Source organism: Haliotis asinina, chromosome 10, assembly GCF_037392515.1.
Source record: "Haliotis asinina isolate JCU_RB_2024 chromosome 10, JCU_Hal_asi_v2, whole genome shotgun sequence".
In the NCBI taxonomy this organism is placed as follows: domain Eukaryota; kingdom Metazoa; phylum Mollusca; class Gastropoda; order Lepetellida; family Haliotidae; genus Haliotis; species Haliotis asinina.
Window position 1 is genome coordinate 18,519,782 of NC_090289.1, and position 13,234 is coordinate 18,533,015.

At 37.5% G+C, this 13,234-nt stretch overlaps 2 protein-coding genes across 7 annotated transcripts in view; one reads left to right on the forward strand and one right to left on the reverse strand.

Annotated features, from left to right (window-relative positions):
• The window catches only part of LOC137298287 (armadillo repeat-containing protein 8-like), an 801,735-nt gene that overhangs the window by 746,764 nt on the left and 41,737 nt on the right, over window positions 1-13,234 (forward strand). The gene's annotated exons all lie outside the window — the stretch shown is intronic.
• LOC137298126 (von Willebrand factor A domain-containing protein 5A-like) overlaps window positions 1-13,234 on the reverse strand; it is a 38,400-nt gene that overhangs the window by 1,272 nt on the left and 23,894 nt on the right. For 2 of the 4 annotated variants that reach the window (XM_067830227.1, XM_067830229.1), the window contains 6 exons: window positions 12,953-13,108; window positions 9,608-9,785; window positions 8,156-8,312; window positions 6,423-6,719; window positions 1,871-2,172; window positions 1,383-1,507 (listed from right to left, as the gene is read on the reverse strand). In XM_067830227.1, the coding sequence (XP_067686328.1) occupies window positions 1,383-1,507; window positions 1,871-2,172; window positions 6,423-6,719; window positions 8,156-8,312; window positions 9,608-9,785; window positions 12,953-13,108 (1,215 nt within the window). Of the gene's footprint in view, window positions 1-203; window positions 255-1,382; window positions 1,508-1,870; window positions 2,173-6,422; window positions 6,720-8,155; window positions 8,313-9,607; window positions 9,786-12,952; window positions 13,109-13,234 lie in introns of those variants that run through there. The other 2 variants (XM_067830228.1, XM_067830230.1) reach the window with 2 other exon arrangements.

A 13,234-nucleotide genomic window follows, 5' to 3' on the forward strand; every position in this document is an offset into this window, starting at 1 on the left:
ACAAACTTGAAGAGAGTGAATGCTCTCCTGTCAGTTAAAGGTCACATGCAACCAAACATCAAACATAATTAAAGCACAGTTATCACTTGTCGATGCACTGGTGATTGTGAAAAAACAAATAAACAAAATTAACAGCTTATAATCGCAAATCAGAAGTGCAAAATTTTGTTCTAGGGTTTACCTCCCTCAAAATCAAGTAGCCGCGATGCTGAACCCAGTCAGGGCCGGTGGATGTGCATTCATGTCCCCCAGCACTGGGGAAAAATTAGTGAATCGTTTATACTCAGATTTCGTGGGCTCCTTTTCATTGTACATTTTTTCAAATTTATAGGCTGAATTGGCATTTTTGATGATTTGTTTCAAAAAGTGCAAACCGAAAGATATCAGAATCTGCAGAGTTGTGTTTTACGTTGCACGTGACCTCTAATGTTGAGACATATAGTCTCCCTGACGCAAGTCAGTGATGGACAGCACAAACTTCTCATCCTTATTACTGAACACTCTGGCTGTGAGCTCCACTTGTTCAGTCAGTAACAATTATATAGAGACATCACTCTGCATAGTGCATACCACAGATATTTTCACTATCACAGCGACAGGCTTTACACGGATATAATTCTCAACAGCCACTATGGACTAACATACATGGTACTGCTGATGTTGAATACTACTTTCTCAGTCTATAAGCAGGACCATGGAACAAGGAATTCCACACAAAAATGTCCCATTGCATGTAACATAATTGTTGAAATATAATACATTTTGAAAACTGAACATTTGAAAATATAACCGCACAGGATATTTTTTAAAAAGGTGTCATTGCCTGTAATGTCATTTACCATGAAATGTCAAACTCATTAATATTACATTAGTCCGTCTCTATATGTACGAGAATCCCAGATTTGAGGAAGCACAACATGACAGTGACACATGTGAAGGTATTCGGCCGCTCACAGTGATCCAACCCCACTACCACTCGCCCCTAACAAAACATAATGGTGGCTAAAGTTTACTGCATGACAGAATTCTCTCCATACAGAACATCTGTTGTGCCTGTCAGGAATGACCAAAGAAAACCTGTTGTGGTACCTGAATAGTTCTTGTCTGTCGATATTCTGATTGTAATCTGTTAATTACTTGAAAATTTAAGAACCTGTTACAACTTACATCATGGCATTTGCATGTGACAGATGCTGCATGTCAAAACACAGTACACTACATTTAAAACAGCATCAGAACAGCCTTCAGTCTGAACAGCCACTAAATCTAAGTCTGTACACTATCATTATAACAGTTTGGTAGTTGGTAACTAGAGAGTTTTAGCCACAAATGGAATCCCCTACTATAATGAATATAGTGATCAGTGTGGCAGCAGCACATACCTTGACAGGAGATTCACTCTTCAGCTTCTCCAGTCTTATAGCAAGTGCTGAAGCAAGCTGACAATTGAGAGACCAGGACCCATCAAAGTTCTGCATAGATATCATGGCCACTGTTGATGTTTTGCCTGAATATATAATAGTTGACACTGACAAAGACATATTTCAATGAATATATAGTGTTTCTGTACAAAATGTTTCATCTAGACAACACAGATCTTAGTAGATTCTATAAATGTCTTAATATAGAGCTGTGTCTCACAATTCATGTCAGGGGAACTCTGGAGAGTAGAAAGGCATTACAATACATAAGGTCAAGGTTTACATTCATCAGCAGCAACCTTCCACATTAGAGACCTTATTCAGTAAGTTTCTACACATATTATAATATATAGTCACTGTTATTATGTTGTTTTGTATTCAATACTGATTTTCATATTTCTCAATGAAACTATTACTTTCACAATCACTCAAAATGTTTTTGCTATTACTTATTTTCCCTGTAGTTGTGGACCTGCTCCGTTCATCCTCCTCCGATTCAGACTCTGGATATAAGCCCTTTCCCAAGACACACGCCCTTCTCCTGGTATCAAATCTTCTTCCCTCATATCTGCATCTCACCTCTTGTGGCATTTCACTTGTTTCCATTTGACATTCAGGAGATCTAGCAACACTACCTCGATGAGAACGAGCACAACGACCTCCACGAGAACGAGCACCACTACCTCCACGAGAATGAGCACCACGACCTCCACGACTACTATGCCCTCCTGATCTTTCAAAACAAGGATATCTGCAAGGATCACAGAGTGCAATGTTATAGCTATTGTGGAATCTTTAGCAATGAAACATGACACTTGTGTTTGGATGTGTATTAGGTCTGAATGATAATAGAGTACCATGTAATCTCTACATAAACAGTCTCAGAAAAATTTTTGTGATCTGCCAAATGCGTCAATTCTATGTTGTCTGAATAGAATTTTGTTCCTATATAATATATCTCATGTTAAAGGTCACATACGTTTGATTGGATCAAACACACATTCAGAGAACTTGAATTTACAGAACCCGACATCTCCATATGCATTCTTTATGGATAACAACTTCTTCTAGTGTATATGATTTTGTTTGACAACGGTATATGAAGCCATACTGAAATGACGCATCAAGTACAATAAAAGAAGTTGTTATCCATAAAGAATCTTACTTTCTTGTGACTTGCCATACTTCTAAAATGCCCATCAAACAGATCATCTTTCTGTACACACAAAGAGCCCTCAGTGTGTCAGCAAATGAATCAGCCAATCGGAAGCCATCTTTACACTTGAGTGCACACCCACCTGCTACGACTGAGTTCGGTCTCCTGAGGTCTTCGTTTCGAGGGAATTAAGCCCAAGTACAAAATATTGCACTTTTGAATCGTGATTGTACACTTTTAATTTTGTTTATTTGTTTTTTACAAGCAGCAATAAGTATTATATGTCATGAATAAATGATAATTGTGTTTTCATTATGTTTGATTTTTTGGTTGTATGTGACCTTCAAAATTAATATCATTGACTAATTCAAAGAAAAAATGACGGAAGATAAAGCCTTGTCCTTCATCACATGTATATTCATGGCCTTTACTACTGTTGATTAAATATGTAGCATAAGTAATATATTGTACTGATAAATTAAGCTGTCCTCTTTCTATCCTGTTTCTCCCCAAAAGTGATGGATCAATGTCATGGCATCAAATTCAAAATGGCCATTCATGTTTGAAAGACCCAGTGCATAGCGTATCATTCAATGATTTCCCATTCCCATTAATCTTCTTTTCCTGAAGTTAATTATTTAACTCTCTATCACGTATGGATCATTACATCCGACCGGAGTACACTGGGGGGATAAAATGTCACCTGGACTTGAGTACCCAAAAATTATAGTATAAAGTTTAGATTGAGTTACGTGTGTCTGTTTTATGTAGATTTTAGTGGAATTTTACTCTAAAATGTCACACTTTTAATTTATAACATCTGTATTGACCTGAAAACTCACACAAAATCTTTCCATAAAACATGAGGCATGGTTTGGACACAACACAAACCTAATATCATTGACTTATTTGACGATCATCTGTCTGTGCAGGGAAACATTACTCAACTGAGCACTGGCCACTGGTCCAAAACAGAAATCTGTTCAGGTGCAGAGCATCACATGTGGCAGCATGTGGTTATGAATACACAAAATGCAGAGTTTGAAAAGCTTAAGATTGGAGTAACAATGAGGTTCAATCTACCATGCAGAAAAAGCAAGCGTTGTCTAAATCAACAAAAATTTCAAATGTGAATTTGTTTGGAAAAAAACGTGCCTGGTAACAAGGTCAGCGTTCCACATCAGCACTTTTACTAACATTAGCACAGCTGTACGTGTTGAATAACGCATGTGATTTGAAACTAGAGATTCAATAAAGTGATGACAGTTATAAGAGAAAATGCTGTATTGAATATGAAATAATCAAACTACAAAGAACTGATAGCAATTTTGTTATATTGTCGAAAATCAATGCTGCAACAATAAAGGGGCAACTCACAACTCTTAATTAACAGCAAATGATTAAGTAGTGATTAAAACAGCAGTACCCCTGAGCTCAATGCAGGTGAGTGTCTTATATGTTTTTTAATCAAGATTTTTTCAGTTGTATCTTAAGATGTGTTGTCAGTGAGACTGCTGAGCTCCCTGTATAACTCGGCATAAAGACGCAAATGTGACACATGATTTTGTGTTTTGAAGAGGCAGGATTAAAATGGGCCCAAACTTTCAACCTTTACTCACCCAGGACTGCACACGTTAGGGTATCTATTTTTTACAGGTTCTTGAGTCCTGAAATTTGGACTCATACCTGACTCGTTGTCAGGTACTCGAGTACCCATCAAAGCCCTAACCTTGCACATGTTAAAACTGATTTACACAAATCTTGACATTAGCATCAACCTAGTACATGTTCGGGCCAACTTTAACAGATTACCATATTAGACTAGTGCATGTTAGGACCAACTTTAACAGATTACCATATTAGACTAGTGCATGTTAGGACCAACTTTAACAGATTACCATATTAGACTAGTGCATGTTAGAACCAACTTTAACAGATTACCATATTAGACTAGTGCATGTTAGAACCAACTTTAACAGATTACCATATTAGACTAGTGCATGTTAGGACCAACTTTAACAGATTACCATATTAGACTAGTGCATGTTAGAACCAACTTTAACAGATTACCATATTAGACTAGTGCATGTTAGGACCAACTTTAACAGATTACCATATTAGACTAGTGCATGTTAGGACCAACTTTAACAGATTACCACATTAGACTAGTACATGTTCGGGCAACTTTAACAGATTACCATATTAGACTAGTGCATGTTAGGACCAATTTTAACAGATTACCATATTAGCCTAGTACATGTTAGGACCAACTTTAACCTAGTACATGTTTGGACCATCATTATATCAACATCAGCCTAGGACATGTTAGGATCAACTTAGGATCAACAAATCATTATATGCACACCAATTCTGAACTGTACAGTAAAGACTTAATGTACATTTAACCGTCTCAGTGTCCAGTACCCCTGCCCCCAACTATTGTGTTGTAGAAGGGAAGGAGGGTTGGGTTTGGAATTTTTAAGATGAACAAAATGGAGTACCTGACAGGAGAACATCCAGAATAGAATGGAAACAAATGTGACATATTACTGCAGAAGTTACGTAGATGCTATTATGTAATGCAGAAATAATACACTGCCATGTGCGTTGCTACACTGGATACTTGACGTAAGCTAAGTGAATAAACTAGGCAAAGGAATTATAAATGCTGCCTATGACCAATTTAGCAAATAATATGCCGCCTTGTTATCTCAAGATTGGGACAGATGTTCAATGACATATACTGCATAGTGTGTTAACTGCAATGCACTTATTTTATTATGATTAAAAATGACACAGTTAGAATTGTAGTATAACGTTAGCTATTCAAGTGTATTTTACTTGCCAAGGAAGAGTAGAAATGTGCATGTGCCTTACAAATGCTGCCTAGAAACCCATAAATGTCATTATCTTGGCATCAGCCTAGTACATGTTTGGACCATCTTTAAAACTCCTTATATCAGTATCAGCCTAAGAAATGTTAGGACCATCTTTGTCAAATCATAATATCAGCATCACCCTAGGACATGTTAGGACCATCTTTAACAAATCATTATATTAACATCAGCCTAGTATATGTTAGCACTGATTTGCACAGATCTTCACATTACATCAACCTACTTCATGTCAGTACTGTCTCTTGTTCAGTTCATTATTACTGTGATAAAAAATAAGTTGTTCACTGGTCACAAGTGGTCATGGGATCAAGGGTACCTCAACCCTTGAGGTACCTTAGGGACCATTGAACAATGTATTTATTTTACAGAACAACTCAATGTTAATTTTAAACTGTTTGAAGCATGGGTATCGGATCGTACATTTCAGCTAACCTGTGTGAATCAAACGATACAAATCTTGCATCTTGCTGTTGTTTCCCACAGGTATTGTCTTAGTAAAGTTGTAGCAATGTAATTCCCCTTCTTAATATTCACAGGGACTACATTTAAATGTTTTTTTGGATTGGAAAGAGAGTCAAATGTTTCGTAGTCATCGCTAGATTTTGAAGGCAACACAAGAAAAACATATTTAGAGTTATATCCCTTCCTTGATTTCCATTCGGTAATTTCCGTGCATCATGCATCATTGAATGTTATTCGTGACAAGAAAAGTAACTCGCATAATAAAAGTACTGAATGAGTTGCTATTGACAATAGGGTATATTGCAATGTAGCTTGCTTGTAAGCCGGGTACATTGAAAATAACAGAAGAGTGCTCAGCCAAACAGAAATTGACATTTATGTGTGAGGTGAGATAATAATAGAGGTTTACCTTCCATCAGCTATCTATGAGATAGGAGAAGCACTGAAATCATGAATACAGAAGTTCTGCATAGTCTTTAACCTTACATCGTTCTCCCTTGCCCTTTTAAGGCAGCAGTAACATGTGGGACGGCCAGCCTTTTCCTCAGACTACACTCAGTGTACTGGATAGAGTCTTTAATGACGTTTGCCACAAAACCTCTAATGATCCCTCTTGTTTCCTCATGCATGGAAGCAGAACTTCGTAACACAGCAGCTCGTTTTTGCAGTCGCTGGAAATTTCCCTTCTGAATGCCTTGCACTGAATCCCTGAGGACTTTTCTGTGTCGCCTAGCACCACCAATCACAAGACCTTTACCACCAGTCCCCTTGGTACTGATGGATCTATTGAGAGAAAAATAACCTCAGCCACTCATAACACATTCCAGAATTTCCTTTCTTTCAGTTTTCAGATTTTCAGCTGAGATGTTAAGTCTTTGAATGTCATTTGTCTTTGAGATGTTGATCAAAATATGTTTCAGTGCAGTTGAAAAGGAAGTCACCAATTTGAAACTGGTTCTGTGACACTTGAGGCTTGTTGACTGTTTAGTCATGTCATTAGCCAACTGGCTAATCAAACATACTACCGGTCTATACTGACTACAACAACCTGCTATTGGTAGTAATCTAAACTGACTACAACAACCTGCTATTGGTAGTAATCTAAACTGACGATATCAACCTGCTATTGGTAGTAATCTAAACTGACGATATCAACCTGCTATTGGTGGTAATCTAAACTGACGATATCAACCTGCTATTGGTAGTAATCTATACTGACAATATCAACCTGCTATTGGTGGTAATCTAAACTGACGATATCAACCTGCTATTGGTAGTACTCTATACTGACGATATCAACCTGCTATTGGTAGTAATCTATACTAATGATATCAACCTGCTATTGGTAGTAATCTAAACTGACGATATCAACCTGCTATTGGTAATACTCTAAACTGACGATATCAACCTGCTATTGGTAATACTCTATACTGACGATATCAACCTGCTATTGGTAGTAATCTATACTGACAATATCAACCTGCTATTGGTAGTAATCTAAACTGACGATATCAACCTGCTATTGGTAGTACTCTATACTGACGATATCAACCTGCTATTGGTAGTAATCTATACTGACAATATCAACCTGCTATTGGTAGTAATCTAAACTGATGATATCAACTTGCTATTGGTAGTAATCTAAACTGACGATATCAACCTGCTATTGGTAGTACTCTATACTGACGATATCAACCTGCTATTGGTAGTAATCTATACTGACAATATCAACCTGCTATTGGTAGTAATCTAAACTGACGATATCAACCTGCTATTGGTAGTACTCTATACTGACGATTTCAAACTGCCATTGCTAGTAATCTACATAACTATATCAGCCTGCTATTGGTTGTGAGTTTAGTTTTATGCCACTTTTAGCAATATTCCAGCAATATCACAACAGTGGAGACCAGGAATGGGTTATTGGTAGTAATCTATATGAACTACATCAACCTCCAATTGATTGATTTAACTGCACTGATGACAGATGAGTTGAGCTGCTGTCCTCAGTAATCTGTTATGGTCGGTCCGGTGTGTTAAATGTAATGACTGTGTGGAACTTTGAGTTGTATGGACTAACTGGAGGATTTCTTATTATATTGTAAGGCTGATAGCTGACTGTGATGATTGTAATCTGGCACTGTAAGGTGGCACTGTAGGTGATCAGCAGTTCCAGACTATCAATCTTTGGGTAACACTTAAAAAGTGGGTAATCTTACTTTGAACTCACTGGTACCCGCCTGCTGACTAAGGATTGACCTCCAGAGACTGGTTTGTTCATCTCTTTGTCTACACCAACAAACGCTGTAAACTTGGACACAATATTGGCAGCAATACTTGCGGCGATAATGTCTCGTTTTCTTTCCCACTGTGAATCTGAAATAAAAATACTTGAACAAACACTGAGAATGATGGCCACATACCCTGTCTAGGGATAACAGTTGCTGAGAGGCACATTGTTTTAAGTTCCGTGAACCTACTCACTGCGCATGCATTATGAGCACAGTGCAACATAGCTGTTGAAACCATTTTTTCCCCCAGTGTTGAGTGAAATTTAGTGAATTGCTTTTGCTGGCTTTTTACATCACATTTTTTTTTAACTTTATAGGTTAAATTGGCATTTTTGATGATTTGTTTCGGTAAGTGTATACTGAAAGGTATCAGAATCTGCAAAGTTGTTTTTAACATTGCATGTGACCTTTAATTTTAAATTACAAGTCATCTACATTCACATTTGTTTGTGGACCTTTGTTGTTTTCACACTCAGCAAGTTCTCTTACGGTCCTATTCCTTGTTGACTATTAACTTATGTAACTTATGTTTGGTATTTTTTCTCAGGGGATCCATCGCATTGAAATGAAGCAACAGTGACATTTTTTGCTTGTAAGCTTATAACAATTCACAAATACTTTAAAACACAGTATGATTAGCCATTAATGAATGTTGAAAATGTACACACATATATAATGCCAAAAGTACATGTGCTTGTGATGTGGCAAGTATTAAAACTCTCTAACTGATGTGTAATGGTTTCTGCCTGTGGTATGACAATCATTAAAACCCTTCAACTCAACTTTCCTTCCTTGTGTAACCAACTCTAAATATTGAAATGGTGTTCTTCCCAGCATCATGGTCATGGAGCTGGCATAGACTGAAGCTGTCATAAAGTAATTAACATCCAATGAAAACAATGCAATGTCCAACCCCATAGATGAAGTTACTTGACGACATGCCACAGTTGTTTCATGTGAATGTACACAAACTTTTCAGTGACAAGAACCCCTGTTTGAAACACATTGAAAACAATGGTCATATTTAGAACATCGGTATTGCTTTCCCCCAAGATCCTTCCTAAAACGACTTCAAGAAGTACATTCATAAAATTCACCAGTTAAATTGATCTCTCTCTTACAATCTTTAATTTCAGGTTAACATGGGTCCTCCCTTTTTTCCCCCGAAATATGTGTGTCACTCATTGCACACAAATGACCAAAGCGACTGAGAAAGCCACACGTCTAATAGGAATGAACTTGTAGGCATTTGTGTACTTCCCTTCAAAGTTGCAGCATATTACACTAATAGTGCTTTCTCAGGAACAATCACCATGGAACAATCTCCCAAATGAACACAGCATCATTTATACATGGCATCCTATGCATCATAATTCCTACCTGCAATAATTTCCAGCTCCTTGATATAAGCCTTTAGGGCCATCCTGTGGACAAAATAGTCCAGGTTATCCTCAGTGCATTGGTCACACCAATCTATGTCTACATCTTGCTGGTAACACTCTGTACCAATACGTCCAGTCAGCTTTGCCCTTCTCGATGTCGTCTGCCCTTCCTCCACCTGGGGATAGCACCAGGTCACTCTTGTCATTAAATCACTTATACAGGGCAAACCACCATATACTCCTGTTCTACAGCAACATCAGCCTTAAGACCATCATTACTACCATACTTAGACAAAGAATTATGATAGTGTTCCCCAAGAGCACAAAAACATATCACTCTGAAAAACCCTTGCCCTGCTCTGGTGCACTGGACCACATGATTGTCTGATTGACTCTCTCATTTTTCTTATTGAACTGTCCAACAAAAGCATTATTTAGGGTTGGAAGAGATAGTAAGGTGGTTCATTTAGAATATGAGTCAGAATACATATCAAATAATATTTTTACTCTAAAAAATACATATTGTTCCTGATCCTATTTACTCACAATGAATTGCTTGAATAGGACAGAAGGCTAGCTAAGGCTTCACCTACACGTGTAATGGATGATCTGCTCTGAAATACACCATTGGTTCATTATTTCTTAGTATTATTCCACACATTATACCATGTGGAAAACCCCTTTCACAAGTAAAATCTGATTTTGTGGATTTGATAAAACCTACTAACAAATACTTTTTGATCTTCACTAACTATTCTCTTGACAGTGCTGGTGGACACCCTATGTCAAGATGATATTGCATAGCTGTAAGTACTTGTTTTATGACATTTGGCTACGAGATCTAACTGGGAAAATGGTTGCAAGTCCAAGACCGCATGGAAGTCAGTTGATGATTCAATACATGTGACGGTGCCAAGTCCGAGACCTCATGAAGGTCAGTCATCTTCACCTGCTATATGAGGCAAGAGAACATGGCTGATGAGCATGATTACTCTCACCTCTCTTGTCCATTGCATAACAAAGCAGTATTCTATAATTTGTCCTCCTCACAATTACTACTAAACTGCCACTATTAAAGGACCACTAAACTCAAATATTTGGTACTCTTTTTATCACTGCCTATGAAAGACTTTTGGTTAGTCATAAACGAAACACCATTTTTTTTAAAAAAACTTGTGGTTAATTAATTCCAAGCGTTTAAAAGTTGCTAAAAAACCGTCTGCTTCTCTCTCGTCTGCAAACGAAACCGCAGACAGGTTACGTAACCCTGTCGCTAGAGCCCTACAGTGACGTCATAGAAGGAACGATTTCTCATTAAATGTATAGAAAATGTAGGAAGCTCGTCATTTTGCTGATTTCTCGACGTCACCAAAGACATGCCGAATTGTTGTGTTGCCATCAATTGTTCCTTGGGGTCGGGTGATGGTGTCACTATGCACAGATTTCCACCAGACTCCATAGTTGAAAACACGGTGGCTTAAATTGGCTGTTAGTGTGTGCGAAGTGAGCTTTGTGGAAGCCTGTGGTATATACTAAAACGGATGGTTCGCCCCCAACCACGCTTCCAGGATAGAAAATGGAGTTCAAGTTTCATAGAGTTTATATAATGAAGACTGCTTACTACACATTGCTGACCAAAAGGATTTTGCATGGATATATCGCTTTCTTCCTCGGAAACGAGGTTGTGGTCGAAGTGACAATATTATCGTAATTCCAAGACTGAAATTGTTATGTTATAAGCAATTTCATGTAAAATCCTAAAGTCCATCAATACAATACATATTTTACTACCAGTAGAAAGTAATTTTGATTTTGTAAGTTGGTGGAAACAAACTTAAATAGCATTCATCCTCAGACAGGGCGCCGCCATTTTTGAAAATCGTGAAGTCACGGGCTAAAATCCGTTAGAATTATTGAAATTATGATTTGTTCTCATCAAGTTAGAAAATCAAAACTACTTTTTGCTGGTAGTTAAATATGCATTTGAATCATGGCCAAAAGGATTTTGCATGACACAACTTTTAACATAAGGACTTCTTCCAAGGAAGCAAGGTGGGGGTTGAAGCGACATTTATATTGCAAGCAATGTTATATTGACCTTCACCTCACTTCCAAGAGTGAAATTGTTATGTTATAAGCAATGTCATGCAAAATCCTATTGTCCATCAATGAAATACATATTTTACTACCAGTAGAAAGTAATTGTCCCTTTTTTGTAAGTCGGTGAAAACAAACTTAAATAGCATTCATCCCAAGACAGGGCGCCTTCATTTTTGAAAATCGTGAAGAAGAAAAAAGACAAAAGAAATGCCAAATGGGGGCCTTTGTCGGGTAATCTAAGTGGCGTTACCACTAATTATACCTGTTATAAATTCATTAACTGAGCATCAAGTGAATGATGACAATTAATGTGTAGGTTTATACCATCTAACACGGATTACAACCTAGCAACACCAAGTGATTTTGACAGAATCGTCTATGAAAACAAGGGTTGTAACTCAAAAACTAGGCAAAGCAGGAGACAAAACTAAATGATAGTAGATTGTGAGAGCATATAGCTTTCATTTTTCTCAACAGCTTTTGCGATTGCAGGTTTGTACAAACCTGTAAATGAAATATTTTACCCCTGAAATGTAGATGAATACTGCACAGACCCCCATTTCTATACCCACTATTACGTCACGGAGACGCGCCGCTCTGATTGGTAGAAATTTCGTTTGCGGTTGAGAATTGTGCACAGTTGACAAAAAGGTCGATTTAAGGTAATCAAAGATCGAAATGAGCAGTTTTAATGACGGGGTTTCATTTATAACGATGTCAGCAAGTGATTTTTGCATTTGCATTGCTCGGGTGTTCTTGGGGACACACCACAAGGAGTTAACATTACATTTGGGATATTGAGAAATAAGCATTTCAGGATGAGTAAGAAAAAGGAATACCTAAGGAGTACATTGGTAAATCCACAAGGAATACTAAGCCTTGTTTACACATGTGTACATTAATCACAATTATTCTGAAACTGACCACATGCTTTGCTGACAAAACGGTTGTGTTACTATGCTATCAATGGATAAATCTCATAATTAGGTCAGAAATTTCAGGTAGTATTTTCTCCTGACCTTCTTAAGTCATATTTGCAAAAAAAATCATTTTAGTCTATATCATAACTACGATTGTGTTTGATCTGTCATTGGTCCCTAGAGTATCAGATTCACTTAGTACTGACTGACATATACGACTGTCATCTAGATTTTAAAAAGTGGGCAGGGTTTGAGGCTTAATTCTGACTGGTGCCCAGTTGTTCCAGGAGGACATTTGTGACACAATTAACACCATGGCATACCTCTCCTTCAGTGAACACATACTGAATACATCTCTCTCCACTATATACAACCGGATTCTGACTGGGAACCGTCAAGACTGCTGTCAGCCCTGGTGGTAGGTCAAGCTGGAGATCAGTGATTGATGGCTGCATAGATTTTTTCAGAAGCTGAACAACCTGTTAAACATAAGTACTTATGCAGACAAAATACTGTTTCATTGTGATTCCCACGTCATTGTTCCAAAATGTCAAAATTCCACTTCATGTCACTACTGGTTACAGTCATGAGTTGTTACACTTTAC